The sequence below is a fragment of the Chelmon rostratus genome, chromosome 10 (assembly GCF_017976325.1).
Source record: "Chelmon rostratus isolate fCheRos1 chromosome 10, fCheRos1.pri, whole genome shotgun sequence".
NCBI lineage: Eukaryota > Metazoa > Chordata > Actinopteri > Chaetodontiformes > Chaetodontidae > Chelmon > Chelmon rostratus.
The window spans coordinates 20,132,308-20,150,931 of NC_055667.1; the positions used below are offsets into that span (position 1 = coordinate 20,132,308).

At 43.2% G+C, this 18,624-nt stretch overlaps 1 protein-coding gene across 1 annotated transcript in view; it reads left to right on the top strand.

Annotated features, from left to right (window-relative positions):
• Positions 1-18,624, top strand: part of LOC121613245 (cadherin-4-like) — a 231,842-nt gene that overhangs the window by 177,637 nt on the left and 35,581 nt on the right. Inside the window, exon 6 of the mRNA XM_041946572.1 lies at positions 14,472-14,627. Coding sequence (XP_041802506.1) covers positions 14,472-14,627 — 156 coding nt within the window. The remainder of the gene's footprint in view (positions 1-14,471; positions 14,628-18,624) is intronic.

The window sequence follows — 18,624 nt, forward strand, 5'->3', positions numbered from 1 at the left end:
AAGTCTTCTGCAATACAACAGGATGTTCATTTTGTAAATTATGGCCCCATTTTGAGTGAGATAGACAAGAAAGCATGATAGGCTTTAGGTTTGTGACTGACTCAAAATAGACTGTCCTCTGGTTCTCAGTCAGGTCCAATCAGGATAGCGGTGTAGCAATGCCTATTCTCCCCAGCTCCACCCTCCCAGTAAATATGGCTCCAAAAACGTTTAAGACTTTGAAACGATTGTCTACAAACCAATGGGTGACATCACAATGGCTCCGTCCACGACTTGTTACACAGTCTATGAACATAATGCAGAAAGTGGGCTGTGGAAATCATTGTTTTGTTTACAGCACATTGAACACAGTGGATGATAAAGCTACCAACTCATCTGTAATGATGACAGTTTTTCCGTTGACATCAGTACTACATGTATATATGGACGTATCGGCAGTATCAATGAAGGAGTGGAAAGCAATCTATGGGCAAAATGTTTGAATCGTCACCGTTTTGCATCAGTCCCGTGATAGAAACAGCATCAACACGCCCACTTGCTCATTGTAAATCTGGACAATGACCTGCTCTATTCCCACATGGTCACAATCTGACATTATGTGGACTTTGTACAACCGTGCTGGCAGGGTAAAGTCCGTTTAACGTCAAGTCCAGCAGATTCGGACAGTTGCCTGCTCACACACAGCCTTGTGAACGGTTAAGTCTTTCAAACACAGGGACTGTACAGGATGTGCGCTGCTGTATATGTGTTCAAGCATATTTTCTTTGGGGCTATGTTTTGCAGTCTTTCAAAGTTCTTGTGCACTGCTAAGGTCCTTTTTTTGGCAGGCATACAACTGCAGCACACATATTCTCACTTCACACACACACACACACACACACACACACACACACACACACTCTGCATAAGCTCTATCAAGCCGGGGAAGAAAAGAAGGAAACAATAAACTTCTTTCAGATACGGGTGGACCTCCTGTAGAGTGTGAGGAGGGAGGAAAAAGGAAGGAGAGACCTCGGTCGACTCTGGAGGAAGAACTCAAACAGTCAGGTCAGCGTTTCATTTGCTTGTTGTTTTACTTAGTAACACATCTTGACCAGTTTTAAACTCTTGGCTTTTTATTTGATTTCACCTCCCGAAGAATTCACACAAGGTATTTTCTTTCCAAACCCCAGCTGTGAGTTTTCTTCCAGCACAAGCAAACCCTGTGTGGAGACGTTGCAAATCATTTGGTTAAACACATATTTGATACAAATGTGATATTTACTGATCCTCTGTTCTAGCAGTGGAGCCTCTATGGATGCCAATGTCAAACGGTGGGTCGGCCAGTCCACCAAGTTGGTCCAGACTGAATTACATAGCTCAGCAACTATTGGATGGTCTCCATGCAATTTAGTACAGTTATTCGCGGTACCCAATGGATGGAGCCCACAGACTTTGATGATCCCCTCATTCACAACCCCCTCAGGATGAATGAATCCCTTTCCTCTTGCACCACCATCAGATCAAAGTTTATAACTGAATACCTGCAAAATGAATGACATCCAATCATCAGAGATTTTGGAAAAGTTAGCATGATAGCACGCTAAACTGAGATGTGTTGCATTGAGATCAAAGCACCACTGTGCCTCTAAAAATTAGCATCATCAGAACTGGCACAAGCAAGTGTGGAACAGAAGTATTCAGATATAATGACTATTCATTTATTTAAAGAAAAGTCTGCTCTTGTAGCAGCGAGGATGAAGCTTGATAGCCGGTCCTGAGTTATGATGGCACGAGTAAAACACCAGAGCAAGTTGAGAGTGCTTTACATTGTTAGTCTTACTAATGGAGTCTTGTGATGGAGGAACATGCCCATCCTTGTCTTTTCTGACAGGTCATATCATTAATGAAACATGTGACCATAAAAGCAATTTGACCATCTTCTGAATAGCGTGAGACTCAAGGTATTCAAGAGAAGAGGTGAGCACCTGAGGGCACATTAATATCTCATGCAAGGTGGAGGAGGAGGAGGAGGGCAATCATGAAAATAGGAAGGGAAGAGCTTTATGGATTCTTTGACAGCTCCATTTCTGTACGCTTTGTTCTGATTCTTGTTTCTCCTCAACGATCCACGATTTTTCTAAGAGCCAGACCCCCCACTCTCTGTACAGTCGTCTTGTCTCGGCGTATAACAAATACTTTATGAACTTCATTTCCTTTCCTCTAATGAAATTAGTGAGATCAATGTAATTACATTTATCAGCCCCAGGAAATGGAGTCTCCTACAATCTCCTGGTATTGACGAGGAAAATAAATTGTTAGTTCATTCATGTATTTGTCAACAGCATTTGGCCTTTGTTTTCTCCTGTGTTCAGGGAAGTGAGACTGAAATGTAATTTTCACTGTTTAATATCTCATTATTTTTAAATTAGTGGCGTGAAGTCCCGGTAAACATGTTCATCAGGCGCGTTTTCAGCTGCAGCTTATTTTTCAAGAGAAAATTTTTCCAGACGTGGCCCCGTTGTGCACACCCAGGCCCAGAGCTGCTACAACTCAGGCTGTACAGTAAGAAACAACAAAAACCCTGCTGCCTCAGCCACCCACTCACTCACACGCACACAAACGCACACACATTGAGATAAACACACGCATGTTCACAAATCCCCCCAACACATTCCTCTCTGATATGACATCAGGCAGCACCAGGCAGGCTCCCTCCTGGGTTCAGTTGGTGTTAAATTAAACAGTAAATCATCTCACCAAAAGACACAAGAGTTATGTGCCAGTCAAGGGCAACAGTTCTGGGCTCTTTAATAGGAGATGAGGAGGACTTTATGAAGGAGATAAATAACAGCTTAACAAACAGCCTCTGTCTGGTCCCCTGGAGGTTGGCCCCGGCGACCCCGTGGATCAGTAGGATGAAGGAGAGCCAAGAATCTCTATTCCTCTGAAGACATGAAAAAATAATGTGCAGTGAAATTGGAAGAAAGATATTCTGAAGGGGTCTCAGGGAGGTGGGGACCAGTGCTGAAGCTGTGGAGGGGGGGGGTTGAGGGTGGTTGTGATTGTCGACGATATGAGACAAGGTCGGTCAAATAGAAAGGACAGGTTGGCAGATACAGGAGCAGAATGACAGTAGAGCAGAAAAGTAGAGGCAGAGGAAATCATGCAGGAGGAAAAGAAGAAGACACGCAAACGCATCTGTTGTCCCATCAGGTGATGCTGTTTGTCCCTCCTCCGCTCAGTGATGTTTGCATGTTTGCCTGTGAGACAGTTCGAAGAGAATAAAATCTAATTCAACACAAAGCAAACAGCATTTAGCAGAAATGAAAGAAAAACTGCGGTAGGGGGGAGAGTCCTTGGGCATGAGCTTGAAATGAACTGAAGCGCTTTTGGATGCTAGTCGTGTGATAAAAATTTCTAATCTCACCTAATGTGCTTGTGTTTTCCCCTTTCCCCCTCTTTGGCTCTTTCTTTCCTGGAGGTAAAATGTGAGGGAAGTCAAAATCGAAGCCTGCAGTAGAATAAAGTGATCCTATTTACTTTGTCATTTACAGTGAAAGGCCTCAGAATCTTTTCATGCAAGCATAATGGATACTGTCATGGGGTGATGGTGAGGCTGTATGCTGTTAAAAAAAAGCCCTCCGCACACACACACACACACACACACAGGAGTACAGACAGACATGAAGATCTGGTACAAGCGAACATATCACTGTTCATGTGTGTAATAAAATTCCTCGCTGCGCAATGAAATGCTTTACAGCATCTCGAGATGAAGCAGCTCCTAAAATAAACAGTTTAGCACCAGATAAAAAGTTGGCGGTATTTTATAACTCATCCTTTAACTTTGCAGGTTTCTCATTGCCTCTCGCTTATGAGCGTTTCCGGCCAGCACTCCCTGATGCTGCTTTACACATTTTTATTTGCTCTTCATTTTCAGGAGAAAAAGAACATTTCCTCCTGACGCTCTATAAAAGCTTTAACATCCCACATTGTTCATAAAATCAGAATGATGCATAGCTCTTTGCACAGCGCCTGGCATCGCGGCATACAGGGGGCGATGTTACGGTTCATCTGAGGCCGTGCGAAACGCTTCTTTATGTAAGGTGATTTGTGCTGGTTGCTATGTAGTCGGTGTCATTTTAAAGAGGACTCAGCGTCAAGCCGAGCAGCTGGGGCGGCTGGTGCTTTTCCAGATCGCCAGCAGTGTTTTCTCGATGACTTCCGGGAATGGGAAGAGGTTCACGGGAACTGACCTCTGCTGGCTCTGATCCATTCTCTGATCTGTATCAATCAAGGCGCGACAGGCCGGCCGCTTTTGAAAAAGCAAAAACCACATGTCCATCAGCCATCTGTGTGTCATCCTTATGATACACACGCTTATGCTCAAGCAAAAATACACAGGCGTGAATCCACAGACGCAGATGCATGGCTGCGCAAACACGCACACACACACACCTCCTCACTCTTCCAAGGTTCATTTGTCAAGCTGACAGCTGGACTCTCGCTGAGGTGGAGTTTGCCAAGCAGAATCCCTCGCTTGGTTAGCGGGATCCAGAACATCCTGGGAAACATTCTGACACGCACTTAGAGGCTGCGGCGCGGCCACGTATGTGTGCGTGTGCGCACGCCTACGCACGGGTGAGCGAGTGTGTCTTTGTGTTGTGAATGCGCAACTTTTCAAAACACCCAGCAGCAGCATGGCAAGGTCCAGCCCCTCTTCAGTTTCTGCCTGTGCTTGGCAGGGGCAGGCTTGGCAGGGAGCAGCCCATTTTGTCAGGCTTCCAGTCAACATCAAACGCGCATACTGCTCGCGCCTCTACCTGAACACCTTTCCTCCTTTGCTTTTCCGCTCTCATCTGGGTCCTCAGACATCTGTTTACCTCATGATACCTCCGAAGTGTTTGCCCCTGTAGGCCGGGAGGAATGTACTGTATGCTTTTCTTTCCAAACAACCCTTCAGCTGTGTCCACTGGAAGTGTGTTCGCGCAGTGATGTAACTGGATGTTTCTCTGACCAGGCCGAAAAAGACAAAGCGAGGGGAAATTTCTTCCAGCAGGATAGGATACCAAAGAGGTCGCATGTCTGGTCAGGAGGGAGAAAACTCTATCCTGTTTAATCAAACACGTCCTGGCAACTTCTCTAAACTTCCTCTTTCCAGGTTTCCGGCCAGAAGGGCTCATGCTCGGCTACGTAGTTGTGCTGATGCAGTCAATTTGCAGCCACTTTCATTTTCCCCCTCTTACTCTCACTCTCCTCGCTTTTTCTTGCCTCCATTTTCCCCCTAGTCTGCATTTCTCCTCTTCACTGCTGCCTGATGGATTTAGAAAGTGAGAAGAAGAAAAAGAAGGAAGGGTTGTGGGAAAAGAGGGAGAAAGCGGCGTATGAAAGGTGGGCAGCGGAAAAGTGTGTGTGCATGTATTCAGGTTGCAGGAGGGGGGAGTAAATGGCTGGAAAAAGTGCAATAGCAGCAGATTTCGTGCCACTGTCCCCCTCTCTCTCTCACCGCTTCTCTCTCCCATACAAGTCTCCAACACTCTTTACTCTAATTACCCAGATTGGTTTTCCTTGGGATGAAGGGACGAGGGAGGAAAAGGGAGTATCAGGAGGTCCTTGATATTGTCCTTGTCAAAGCCTTGGGGAGCGACTTGAGAAGTCGCTCATGCATCCATCACACTCCCGATTTCACAATTTAATCAATCCCCTAATGAAAGAGAGTGACAGAGAGGGAGAGAGGGGTAATAGTGAGATGGTAGCCCTCACATTCTAACCCCGCTAAGCCAAAGCTAAGGGGTGCGGCCGCTCTTTGTCTGCCGCTACAATGGCTGCCTTATTTTCATTCTCCCTGCCTGGAAGAGGGGAGTGAGGAGGGCAAGTCATTCCATTGTTACCTTCACAGAGAATAGCAGCTCTAATTTGCCATAAGCCCGCACTATTAAAGACTAGACTCCTTTCACACTGCAATAATTGGAAAAGTCATTCACTGCTTAACTTCCATTACTCCATGTTATTTTCACTAATGTGGAGGAAAGTCTTTTAATAATCGTACCTGCGTCACTTCTAGCTATCATTCAAATGACACAAAAGCACATAGAGAACAGTATCTCTCCATCTCCTTCTGTCCCGCACTCACTCAGAGCACTAAGCCAGATAAATCTGAAGACGCATCTTTTTGGCCCTTTGTCCTCCCTGTCTCCTCTGTGGGTCTGAAAATGGCATTCCCACATTTTAATGCAGACGGCTAAAACTGAGCTCGTCAAAAGCAATGACATAAGCCTGTCCGAACATGGCCCTGTGTTAAAAAGGACTTTCTCTCACTTCTAACTAGGTGATTCGTTTTAAATGTCTGTGAAGTGGATCGCACAATATATACCTGTTGGTAGGAAGCTGTATTTGTTTTTATGGTGTCAAAAAAGTGATTTGATTGACCTCTCTGTGCAGCATTTATGAGTCACAATAAAAAGCTTTATTTATGCAAGTTAATCTTGTCGGAAAAAAGTTCACTAAGAGCGACTAATTGATGAGTTTGGCCGCAGGGAAACACAGTGCAGGTGACTGAGGAGACCAGGATGAGACTTAGCCGAGCAGCCTAGCTTCGCGTGCCCCCTTTTGTTGCCGGTTGTTTTGGCATGAATAAATAACAAGGCTAGCGTGAACAAGAGTCTAATATGCTAGTGGCTCTGTGAGGTTGTACTGAGGCACAGTGCCATGAGCTAATTGCTAACATCAGCATGCTAACATGCTCACAATTATAATAACTCCAGTCTGTGAAATGAGAGGAGCTAATTTTAGGGGCCCCGGATCCAGAAGTAAAAGTTCAATTAATTTTTCTCATAGATAATGTTACGTGATTCACATCACCAGTCAAAAATATTGCATCTACTTTTCTGGTTGTTTCATGAATATTTGAAAATTTCGGTGTAGTTAACTATGACTCTCGAGTTCAAAGTTAAAATTGCTTAAATTGGTGCTCCTAACATAAACCTATATAATCGTTTAATCGTAATTTTTATCTGATGATGGCACCTTAATGAAAAGTTTAGTTCTTGATGAGACGTTTCATTAAAAACTACCGATGTCAACCTCATGGTGGCGCTAGAGGAAAAATCAGGGGATCTCATATGTAGGGACCATGAATGTTGGTAACAGTGGAAATCAACTCAATAATTAGATATTTTGGACCAAAGTGGTGTTCCGACCAACAGAGCGGCAGTAGCATCCCTGGAGCCAAACGGCGAGCGCGAAACAGCAGAGAGGATGTGCTTTGTTCTCGCACGTTAACGTTGTTTTCAGATTTCGCAAACTTCATTTGGACTCTCGTTCTTAAACGCTGAGCCTCAGGTGCACCTGTTCCTGCAGACACCACGCGGTCCTCCCCAGCTAATGAATACAAGATGTTATGCTGTTTGTGTTTTATGTTTAAGTTAGCAAGTGCATTTTTGAAAATCCCAACTTCAGACTGAGATACTCAACATCAATCCTGTCCTGCCTTTTGAAGAGATACAATGCTCGACATCAAAGCCTGAGCAAAAGTCTGCTTTAAAAAGGCCACAGGAAAGCTTTTAATGCAGACACTTTGCTGACTCACAGCAAAACACACAAGGTGTCTTTTTATCTTTGTGCGTGCAACAGAGTACATTTAACAGATGGCGTGTGTGTGTGTGATATGCAGCGCCACCTAAAAACCTTTCTCTTGTAGAGGCTCTTTCTCTGCACAGTTAACCAGTCTGTTTGTGACCTGTTGGCCAATACCTGTATTTCTCGCCTGCCTGTTAGGCTTTACTGTACTCTTGAAGGAACACGTCTCTGTTTGTTCTTGTCGGCGTTGGTGTTGGTGTAGCCATCCCTGTTTGTTGGGCTTTAGAGCCATGAAAGGCCTGCCTTTCAGCTCTTTGCGGGTTTGCTGTGACTTTGCTGTCTGCAAATGACGGTTTCTGCTCTCCTACTGCTCACTGAACCAGTGTCATTCTCTGAAACAGCAGCGCTCTACAGCGCACCTAATTGGCACACTCATGACAGGCCTGTGTGTGTTTGTGCCTGTGTGTATGTTTCTTTTTATGTTTGTGTGTTACATACTTAAGCCAGATAGTGGTACATTTTACTTTGAAGATTTTTTGGAACTACCAACTCAAAGCAGCTGAATTCAGTTCTGCTGCATTGCATGGCACTGTTTTTTGTGTTTGTTTTTACAATTTTGCATTTTCAACCTTCATAAATGCTGAATGCATATATATGGTCATACGATATATTTCTTGCAGCATGCTTTTTATTTTTTGTTTCGTTTGTGTTTGTTTTTTAAACCTTACAGTAAAAATGACTCTTTATTCATCGAGGTGTGTCTTCAAAGCTTCTCAGAGGCAGCCCACCAATCCTTTGGAACTGTCTGGAAGATATATGTAATGCACAAAGTTGCAAGACAATTCTAGTTGAAAGGACACCTTCCTTTTAATGTGCTTGGAATTGAAGGTTTTATATAACCAAATGCAAACTGATTTCAGGAAATGTCTGTCTCACGGTATTTTTAGAGATGAGTCTTAATGTGGTCTATGCTTGCACCATCCTCTGGCATGAACAGCAACATGTGGTCAGTTTGTTTCCATGTCCAAACCACTGACAGCCACATCTGTTTTTGTGCTGTCTCATGTCGTAAGTTTCAGTAAAACTAAGTAAAAGCTAACATCAAGACTGTTTTCTATTAACAAATCAATGCAGAGAGAATATCAGAAACTAATGCAGTGCATGTGGACTTTGCTTTAGTTTTACTGAATATGACTTTGATGCAGCCTGAATCTACTCTGACTGAACACTAAGCAGTCTGAGTGCAACCGCTTAAGCCTCCTCTCAAAAGAAATTGAAATTACCTGTTCTCCCACGCAGCATTTTTTGGGTTTGTGACCACCACAAACCTTGCTGTGACCACAGTGTGAACAGGCCTCCAGCCAGATCTTCACTAAACCCCCGACACCATCAGCTGCACATTTTTAACAAAGGAAGTTCTGTAGTTGTGCTTTGCTCGTGTCCTTTGGGTGTTTCAGATGTAGCTGTTATTTATGTTCTGTCTTGAGGAAAGTTTGGCCATTGTGACACCAGCTGACTCGAACAAAAAACACTAAACAAACCCTTTGCCTCAACCTCTGTACCAACTTTGCTACATCTACAAAACCAAGATAGTTGTATAATGTCTTTGGTAATTGCTGCAATTTCACCCACAATGCCTCAAGAACATTATAGCCATGCATACGATAATTGCAGTTCTCTAGACATGCTAAACCGCAGATTATCTTCAACCTGCCATACCTGTACTTCAAAAGCTTCCAGGTAGGTCGAGTTATATATAGTTCCAGCCATTATACATCTACGAAATTATACATGCACCCAACTCACTCGAGAACAAGAACAGAAAGCACATCAGTTCTTTATTGTATTGTATTGTATTTAGCCTAGTCGGGTAGCCTGTAGCTTCAGGAAGAATGGTGCTGATCCAATTTAGCATGGAGCATAGAGCAATGCTGCTATCATGTTTGGGTCTGAACTGTACACCATATGAAAATACAGAATACACCAACCTATAATGTTTGGAATTATCGTCTCATGCACCGTTTTTGACACGACTACTGGTTTGTGAATGAGGTGGACTGCTTTTTAACGTGATTGATGGATGGATGGATGGGAAGTTTGAAATGAAAGTGGTCACTCGTTTAGTGAGATGATCAATCTGGCTGGAACACATTCACCTCCTCATCCATCATTTACACGATAATCGCTCCTTTCTATATCCTTGTTTGGAAATAATACCACAGCTGGTTCGAAACTTCTCCTTATTGTGGTTTCTTCTCTGGTAGCATCGCTTTCACAGCGCCCTCATCCTCTGGTGAGGAGGACAGACCTGCAAACACAATGAGTATACTGGCATCAACAGCGTCTGTGAACACAGCAAATTCTATTTCGAAATGTGTATACTGCAGCCCTAAGCCTCTCCATGTTCCTCCCCTTTGTTTACATATAGCGCCTTCTCTTCTAATCTGCCATGGTGAGAGTTGCGTGGGCTGAGGAAAAGCTTGAATGCTGAGGCAAACAAATGCAATGGTAATATGCTCAGGAACGCTCTGGTATCACACAAAGCAGAGAGGCCCACCATTGCCTGAGTCTGAACTCGACACCCAAAAAAAGAGCCAGCCAAGACCAGCCAGGGTAGCTCGAGTAGAGGTCCCTAAGGTTACGTTAGTTAAAAACCCATGTTCAGTGATATGTAATCTAAAACATATCAGTATTCCATTCTCATGCACTAATAATGTTGTTGCATATTGTTATTGCCCTCTAATGCATTCCGCCGTTTTTAAACTGCTAAAGTTATACCTGCAATGAATGCTTGAGTTTTTTGCCACTGTGGAAACACAACACATATTATCACCATTGAAGCTGATATGGATAATTTGTTAGCAAACAATCAGCTTTTTTACACATTCAGTATATACAAAGCACCATTAGCATTAATTTTGTTGTTAAGTCGTGTTTCTGGCTATAAGTCCAATATTCATTCTCCTTTTGGATGTGTTTTACTTTCCTCTGAATGAACTGTCTCTCTCTTTAGCTGCTAATTGCTGCACTTGGTTCACCAACTCATCACTAACTGCCTCTGTCTGCCGTTTGTTGCTGGGCAGGTAGAGTTTAGTGGGTTTTTAGAGCTACTTCACTGCTGGTAGAGTAGTAAGAGGGAACCATAACAGTGAAGTTGGCCTGATAACCAAACAATGATCTTAAAATCACTATAAAGCTTTTTGGAACTAATAATTCTGGTAATTCTCCATGTTTCATCACTACGAGTGACCTTCACATTCAAGTCGTCATGTGATCCATTGTCAATATAAAAATACTAGTTATATCATTACTCCTTAAATTTTATTTTGACTCTAGGATGTTGATGATGATGATGATCATTTGCTAAAGTTTATGGTGGTGTTTCATGGATTATCCTTATATTAAAAGGTGTTTCTTGTATTTTTTCTTCCCCCATTTATGTTTATGGGTGTGGATTAAATATTAGAAGCATCTTGATTTCTGACCACTCAAAAGACAGTACTACTCCTACTGTGTCTTTTATACTAACTTATTATATATATACTTAACTGCTTATGTCTTTGTACATATCAGGCACTATTGTTACCCTGTCAGCATAGGCAACCAAATCAATACTTGCAATCTGGACTGATTTCATTTGAATCTATGTTATCATATTGTTAAAATATGTACCTACAAGATACAAGTGCAGTCACACATCTAAGTGGGTGTAGTTGGATACTTTAAAGCGTTAGTTAACATGAATTTTTAAGTGAGAATTAATTCCTCTGCACCCCAGTAACTGTGGTAGAACGGCGCTTCTGTGTTATTCATTCCCCTCTCTTCATCTCCTCTTCTCTGTTTTCCCCGAAGACCCGGTAGCATGATAATTTCTCATTTGATTCAGTTTTGCCTGGCAGAAGGGAGCTAAGCTCACTGATAAGATCTCCTTAAGAACCAGACAAGTTGTCAGTAATGAAGGGAATTGCTTTGATCCGTCGACAAATAGGTCATTTAGACAGTGTCTGGTTTCTGATGCCGGATGATACAGTCATGCCTCTCCCTCGCTCTGCCTCTCTCGCTCACTCTCACTATCAATCTCTCTTAGCTGAGCACCTCTTGTCCACTCTTCCTGCCCTGTAAGACACACATAATATCAAGAAAATAGAGGGGAAAATCAGAGGAAATGGAAAAAAAACAAAGTGTTCTTGAAAAGTGAAGACAATATGTGTATGCATGTGTGTTACTGTGTGTGTGAGGTGCAAGATAGCAACGTAGCGAGAGAGAGAGAGAGAGAGAGAGAGTTTCCCTCTTTCCATTAAAGGAAATAAAAAGTACTTATGCAGTTATGAGAAGCTCTTCGTGCTTGTCTCATGCTGGGCTTTTTTCCACACATTCCCTCCCTCCCTGACGCTAAAATGGCAGAATGACAGTGAGAGCTGCACACTATTGAAATGACATCCCGCCTGTCACAATATTCTATGATAAAAGGAGGAGACTGATAACACGCAGCAACAGCTAGCTGATTCATTTCCTTGACGTCCATTATTGGATCCCTTAATGCACAGCCATGTATATATGCATGCGTCATTGTAGGCATTATTAAATCATGAGCCGGTGTGCACGCTTGAGTGTGCATATGCGTGCGCATGCAACCGTGCATAAATATTTGCTAGAAACAGGTGAGGGTAAGGATTCTGGCGCCGTTCCTCAATAGTTTTAAAAGCGTTTACGTGAACGTTGTGGGAGGGAGAGCTAATTGGCTGGAATGACTGTGGAAACGTGCAGCTGAATCTCTTTCCCCCCCAAGCAGGACGACTTGGAAACGGGTGGGAAATCAGGGGGCGGGGAAAACCCAAATGGAATTATGGAGAGCTATCACTTCCTAACTGGTGAGGATTTATACGCCACTGCCAAGGCCAACGGATTGAAGTAATTTCATTTTTCATGCATGGCTTCTGTCCCCACGGAGACCTGAAGCGTAGAAGGAGAGAGGGAGAGACATGAGAGAGTACAGCAGAGGGGAGAGATGAGAGGGAAGGGGAGGAGTGGAGATGAGAGAGAAGGAGTTGGAAAAGAGAAGGGGGCGCAGAGGAGAGGAGAGACAAAAAGAGGGGAGGAGAAGAGGGGGATGAATGAGAGCGGGAGACGGTTTGTCAGTCGGATGTGTAATAATTGCTTGTATTTTCTAATGCGACAGGAGAGGTAGATGGAGTTAGTGTGCTGCAGTCTCTTTGCTTTGCCTGTAGAGGAGGGTAATGGCGGTACATTGTGAGTTCAGCTGAGTTGCTAGCTGGATGTTCGTTAGTTTGCTGGCGTTTAACGGGTAGGGTTTCTTTGAAGTAATGGCATTCGATGCCTGCAGCTCGTTAATTATCATAGCTGTCAGCAGCAATTCGCAGAGATATGTGCAGAGCATTCTGACGTTCTCCTCCCCCAATTCCCCAAAGAAAACACACATACAAACATGCACAAATAGCATTAGCGGGATGTTGTGACAGCTCCACTTGCATTCTTATGGGGGACGGCGTCTGTAAGTGATCAGCATTCGTTCGATTAGAAAGACACACCTCGACCAGATCTTTGTAAGAGAAGGCTGATGGTAATGTGGATGCTGGTGAAGGGAAGGAGAAGGAGGTGTCAGTGTCAGTAATGGTGACAGATTTTTATTCCACCAGCAGGAAGAGTCGGGATGACACCTGTCTAATACTGTATGTCCGTTCCTTGTCCTTGTTAGTTGTTCCAGCTATTTTCTCAGCAGGGCAGAATTCCCGGTGTGTCAAAAGTGTGGCTAAATTGGTTCCTCAAGTGGTGAAAGATGGAGACAACTTTGGACAGCCTTACTGGTCTGATGCACTCAGGCCCTCCAATGAAATAGTCATTGATTAGAAGAAAAAGGTTGGCCATTCTTGTGCGTGTGTGTGTGTGTTTTCCGGCCTTGTGTGTGTGTGAGTCATTTTGATACACCGGCTGATGTTCACGGGTTGTCATGTAGTTAATGGGCAGAGATGGGATGCTTGGAGGTTTGGACTCTATTTGGGCTCTAAATTGAAAAACTCCTCCAAATGATTCCCAATTACACAGCACTTCAGTCCAAATCACAGGCCTAGCAGCGCACTTAATGCACCTATTAACTATCTATCCGGCATGGAAAGCAGAACCAAAATACAGGCCTATTTCTCGAAGAACATCCTGCCCCCCATCTCCCACAGTTATTGAATAATTCTCTTCTTCTGTGCACCCCTGGATTGGAGAATGTTATTTTCCTCTGGCCCATTTTTGCCTCTTTAAAATGTTGTTATCATTATGTTTCCTGTTGTTGCTCACCTAATTGCACAACAATTACAACCTCATATTTTCACTTTCCCGTCTAATTGTCATTTTTGTTCACAGCCTGCCTGTAACCACAGTTTGGCGCCAGCAAATCTTAATAAATCACTACCTGACTGTCAAAGTTAACAGTAAAGATATGTTGATTTCATTCCCCCCGCCCCTAGAATATTGAATTAAAATTTCTTTTTTGAAGCTGTCCAATTCTTCCGAACAGAATGCATAGCGCTCCCTGCGGCAGCACTAATGGAATCCTTGAATATGTGGTAGCTAGAAATGCCAAATTGTGATGAATATGTGTGTGTGCCCCAAGTGTGTTTGTGTGTGTGCGCGCGCTTGTGGATGTTTCCAGTGAATAATATGCAATATCAGGTTCCTGAGATTGTGTAAGGACAAAATTATTAAACTCCGGGGCTGTATATCACAAACTGGTCCTCGAATAATAAACACCCCACGGCACAAGCTGCACAGGCACTAGGCTGGCCATGATAACTGTGTTTGAGTTTCCTCAGAGCGAGAGAGGGAATAGAGGGAAAAAAAAACGTACGAGATACTTGACTGACTGACTGATTGAGCGTTCCACTTTGTTTGCTGTGATGCAGATTCGCTCAGACCAGGACCAGGACATCTCGATCCGGTACAGCATCACAGGCGTGGGAGCAGATCAGCCACCCAACGAGGTGTTCAGCATCGACCCCGTGCTCGGAAAGATGTTCGTCACCAAACCTCTTGATCGAGAGCATCGCTCGTCTTACCATGTGAGAGTGTGTTCCTTGCGCACACGCACACGCACACACACACACACACACACACACACACACACAGAACAGATATGACCTTTGAAATGAAACCTGCAAACATCTCATATATACATTGGTTTGTTTTCTTGTTATTATCGGACAGTCAGTAGCATTAATAAATGTTTGTGCCATTCTGAGTGAACAGTGTGAAAGCTAATTAAAAACTGTGCACGCAATAACAGACATTAAGTTTTAGATTGGATTATTCTTTCATTATTTTAATCTATATTTGTTCAACTTAAAAAAAATAAAAAAATCAGCATTAGCACTACCTGCGACACTTAAATGGATGGAGCCAAGCATAAGAAAATGTCATAATTAATCATGTCAATTAGTCTCATTTTGTCATGGCTTTTAAACTGACGTGCCAGTAACAGTGGCACGTGATGAGAAGACGATTTGTGAGAGTCTTAGTCAGAAAATAAATCCTGGATGAGTGAGAATATGTTAATTCGTCAACATTCTCGAGTGCACTCTTATTTACCTTATTTCTGACAGTGAGATGAAAATATCAGTATCATTCTCATGTGACATTTTGGAAAATGGGCTTATTTGCTTTCTTGTTGAGAGTTAGATGAGAGGATTCACTCTACTCTATGTCTGTAAGATAAATATGAAGCTACACCCAGCAGATGTAAGCTTAGCTTAGCATAAAGACTGGAATCAGGGGGAAACAGCTAGCCTGGCTCTGTTGAAAGTATAAAGATTCTGCACCAGCACCTAAAAATGACACAAATTAACACCTTGTATCCCATGAAATTAATTTCACCTCAGATTTAGAGGTGCTGTTATGCAGATCTTTTAACCCCTGGGCTGAGCTGGGCTAGCTCTTTCCCTCTACCTCCAACCTTAATGCAAAACTGAGCCAATCATCTCCCGGCTCTAGCTTTATATTTAGCGTACAGGCATGAGGAAATGGTATCCATCTCCAATTAAAGAAAATAATCATACTTGTATGTAATATTCTTTTTGCAACTGTAAATATGCCCTTGAGAACGCCAGCTGACCTCCAGCGTTCATGTGTGTACATAAACAGTAAAGTAAAGGTGGTCTTGGCCCAGTGCACCATGGATGTACATCTTTGTTTCGTCCATGCTGTGCTCCTCTAAAACAAAATCTTTATCAAATACCAACACCTGTCTCTGCGGTACCTCATTTGAGGGAACCTTCCACCCGCGCCTCTCCTCTCGCCTTTCTGCTGTGCATGTTGGTCTAGACATGAAAAGGTCAAACAGTCTGTAAAAGTGCATTTAAAATAAGAAAAGTACGAACTTGTTGTATTGCTGTTAAGGCTTGTAAACCTGATGCTGTGAAAAGAGAAAAAAGCCCGAAGGCTTTGATATAGTGAGCAACAACGCTGGGTTCATCGCTTATAGTTCCTGTCTCTGGTTGTCTGTGTCTCTGTACCTGCTGCTATCCTTGTATTTATATGGGAATCTAGTCTGACTTACAGTTCTTGTGAGCTTTAGTGGGAGCTGAACAGATTTACACCCAGGACAAACTCCAATCAATGAGGTGATTTGTTAAGAAAGGCGGAGGCTTGCTAAAGGCTGTTTAAGTTAAACTCCATGTTTGTTGTGGAGGAAAAGTGTTAGTTGGAGTGGAATACAAAGTGCAGGGGGAAACCAGATGAGACAGGGTAGAGATGTGCGTGTAAACAGATGGAGAAAGGTGGTGCACTTCAATTAAAGGCCTCTCACACAAGATGCTAGATGTTAGAGCAACAGGAAAGCAATTAAACGGTATTGTATAAAACATGAACATTCTGAGTCCGAGACAGGCAGGGTTTTATTTACCAAGCAGCATCCTCCTGGAAAGCAACAACACGCAGAAAGTTAGAATTTGACTTTGTGCTCTTTCTTTTGTTTACCTCATATTTCATGCAAGGACAGAACAAAGTTACGGTCTAGTTCTTTTTATTTCAAAAGAATGAGCACTCTGAAATTCAAAACCAGCCATGCAACAAGATGCATTCTTATGAGGAAAAAATCCTTGGAGCTTCTGGGTCTGCTGTTATCTCTATCAGGATGCTGCCTCTTTGCCAAATGCCGAGCGCTGCCTGGTACGCTCTGTTTTCTCCCCCTGCCTTTCAAGATAATAACTTTAATGTGGACCCGGAATTACATTTTGCCTTCTTTAATCATGGCGGTAATCTCTGACTCCTGCTGTTATTGAATTAGGGTGTGGGTGCACGCATGAGAGGGGCGGAGGGACCAGGGTGGGGAGAGATAAAGGGCCTGGCTCCTAGCCTGTTACAGGACGGCGAGATGCGACATGCGATGGCAGCGCACGGATACCGGGCGCGGGACAGATCAGACAATGCAGTGGAAAAGTCAAATTAACCTGAGGGGGACCCGAAGACCCAATTTTGGTGGGGGTGCGGAGCGGAAGCAGGCGGTGGAGAGGGTCTTCTCTGAGGAGGAGAAGCCGATGTAGAATGCTGCTGATTCTATTTCCTGCCACAACGAGCCTGCAGGCTGTTTCACTTATCTGGCTCTCATGCTCTCGCACCGGCCGGGCAGCGTTTTTCCCATCAGGCGTGCTCAGATGGAAAGAGTCCCACTCCCACAATTCTCCATACATGATGGGCAAAAATACTCCGCTCATGTTATAACTTTTAATCTCTTTCTCTAACCGACCATGCTTTCATTTCCCCCCCAGCCCCCTTCCGATCTAGCCAGCTTTCCTTTCCCCTTCTTTTAGACGAACACCAAATAAGGTGAAAGGTCCTTCGCCTGAAATCGATTGCTGACATTTGAACAGGATAAATATTTACCAGCCTATGTTGTTAGGAGCTGAATTCTGTTTCTTTTTTTTTTCTTTTTTTTTCCCATTGTATGATATAAACTTAACATCCCTGGTTGCTTCCAGCTGACAGGAATATCACTGAATAAGTCATGTTCAGGGATATAAACATTCCCAGGTAGGGTGAAGCGAATCAAAACAGCTTTAGAGCGATCCGAGGAATTCATTTTGAAATGCCACTTGAGTCTGTTAGTTTGACCTTCAAGTATGGAGTGCAAAAACAAACCACGAGAATTTATTTAAACTCAACATTTCCCTGATAACTCGGTTATTTTTCCTCGCTCTCGTTCATTCAGTTCTTTTTTTTTTTTCTTCTTTCCTCCAGACTTCATACGAGAAAAAGCAGTCAGGACACATTTTACAGCATGTCCAAAGTTTGGGAGAAATCCTCGTTGGTGATTCCATTGATCTGAGCACAGCTGAGTTGAATTTGAGATGGGCTGACTGTGTTTGTGGAGTCAGAGGGAAGTAAAGAGATTTCAGGACTCTCTTTCAAACAAAACCAGACAGAATGTTGGCCTGGGATCCGACGCAGTGATCCTGAAACAGACACCTTGCCTTTAACAACAGAGCCAATAAAATAAGATGTTTCTTCACCCCAAATTCCACGTCTGACCCGAGTTAATGTTGTCGTGTAGGTTTAGGAAATCTTTTTGAAAGTTTTCCACTGTTTAATTCAATAATGCAGATTTTATCAGCGCCCCTGTTCATGAGCAGGCCTGAATGCCAAATTCACAAAAGAGTGCAGTGTTTGGCTTTAGGGGTGCTGTGAAAGTAGTCACCTTGAAGGGTAAAAAAAAAAAAAAAACCCAAGTGCTCTCTGTTTGTTGGTGTTTTATTTATGTTGTTTCTCCCTTTCTTTTGTCCACTCCTGAGCGGAGACAGATGGGAATGCGCTGAGAGGACGAGGGCGTCGAGTGATATCAAGAAAGAAAAGATACTCCAACATGCCAACAACTGTTAAAATTTAGGCAATAAAATCAGTCGATGCGCATGTCGGTGTAGGTTTGTTTAGAATGAAACTCACCTTTTTATGTCTGACAAAACAATGAGAAATGTGGTGTAATCTTTTGTATTATTAATAACTCTCTGACTTCACTGATACATAAAACAAATATAACATTTCAAATGAAACGAAATAAATACTTTA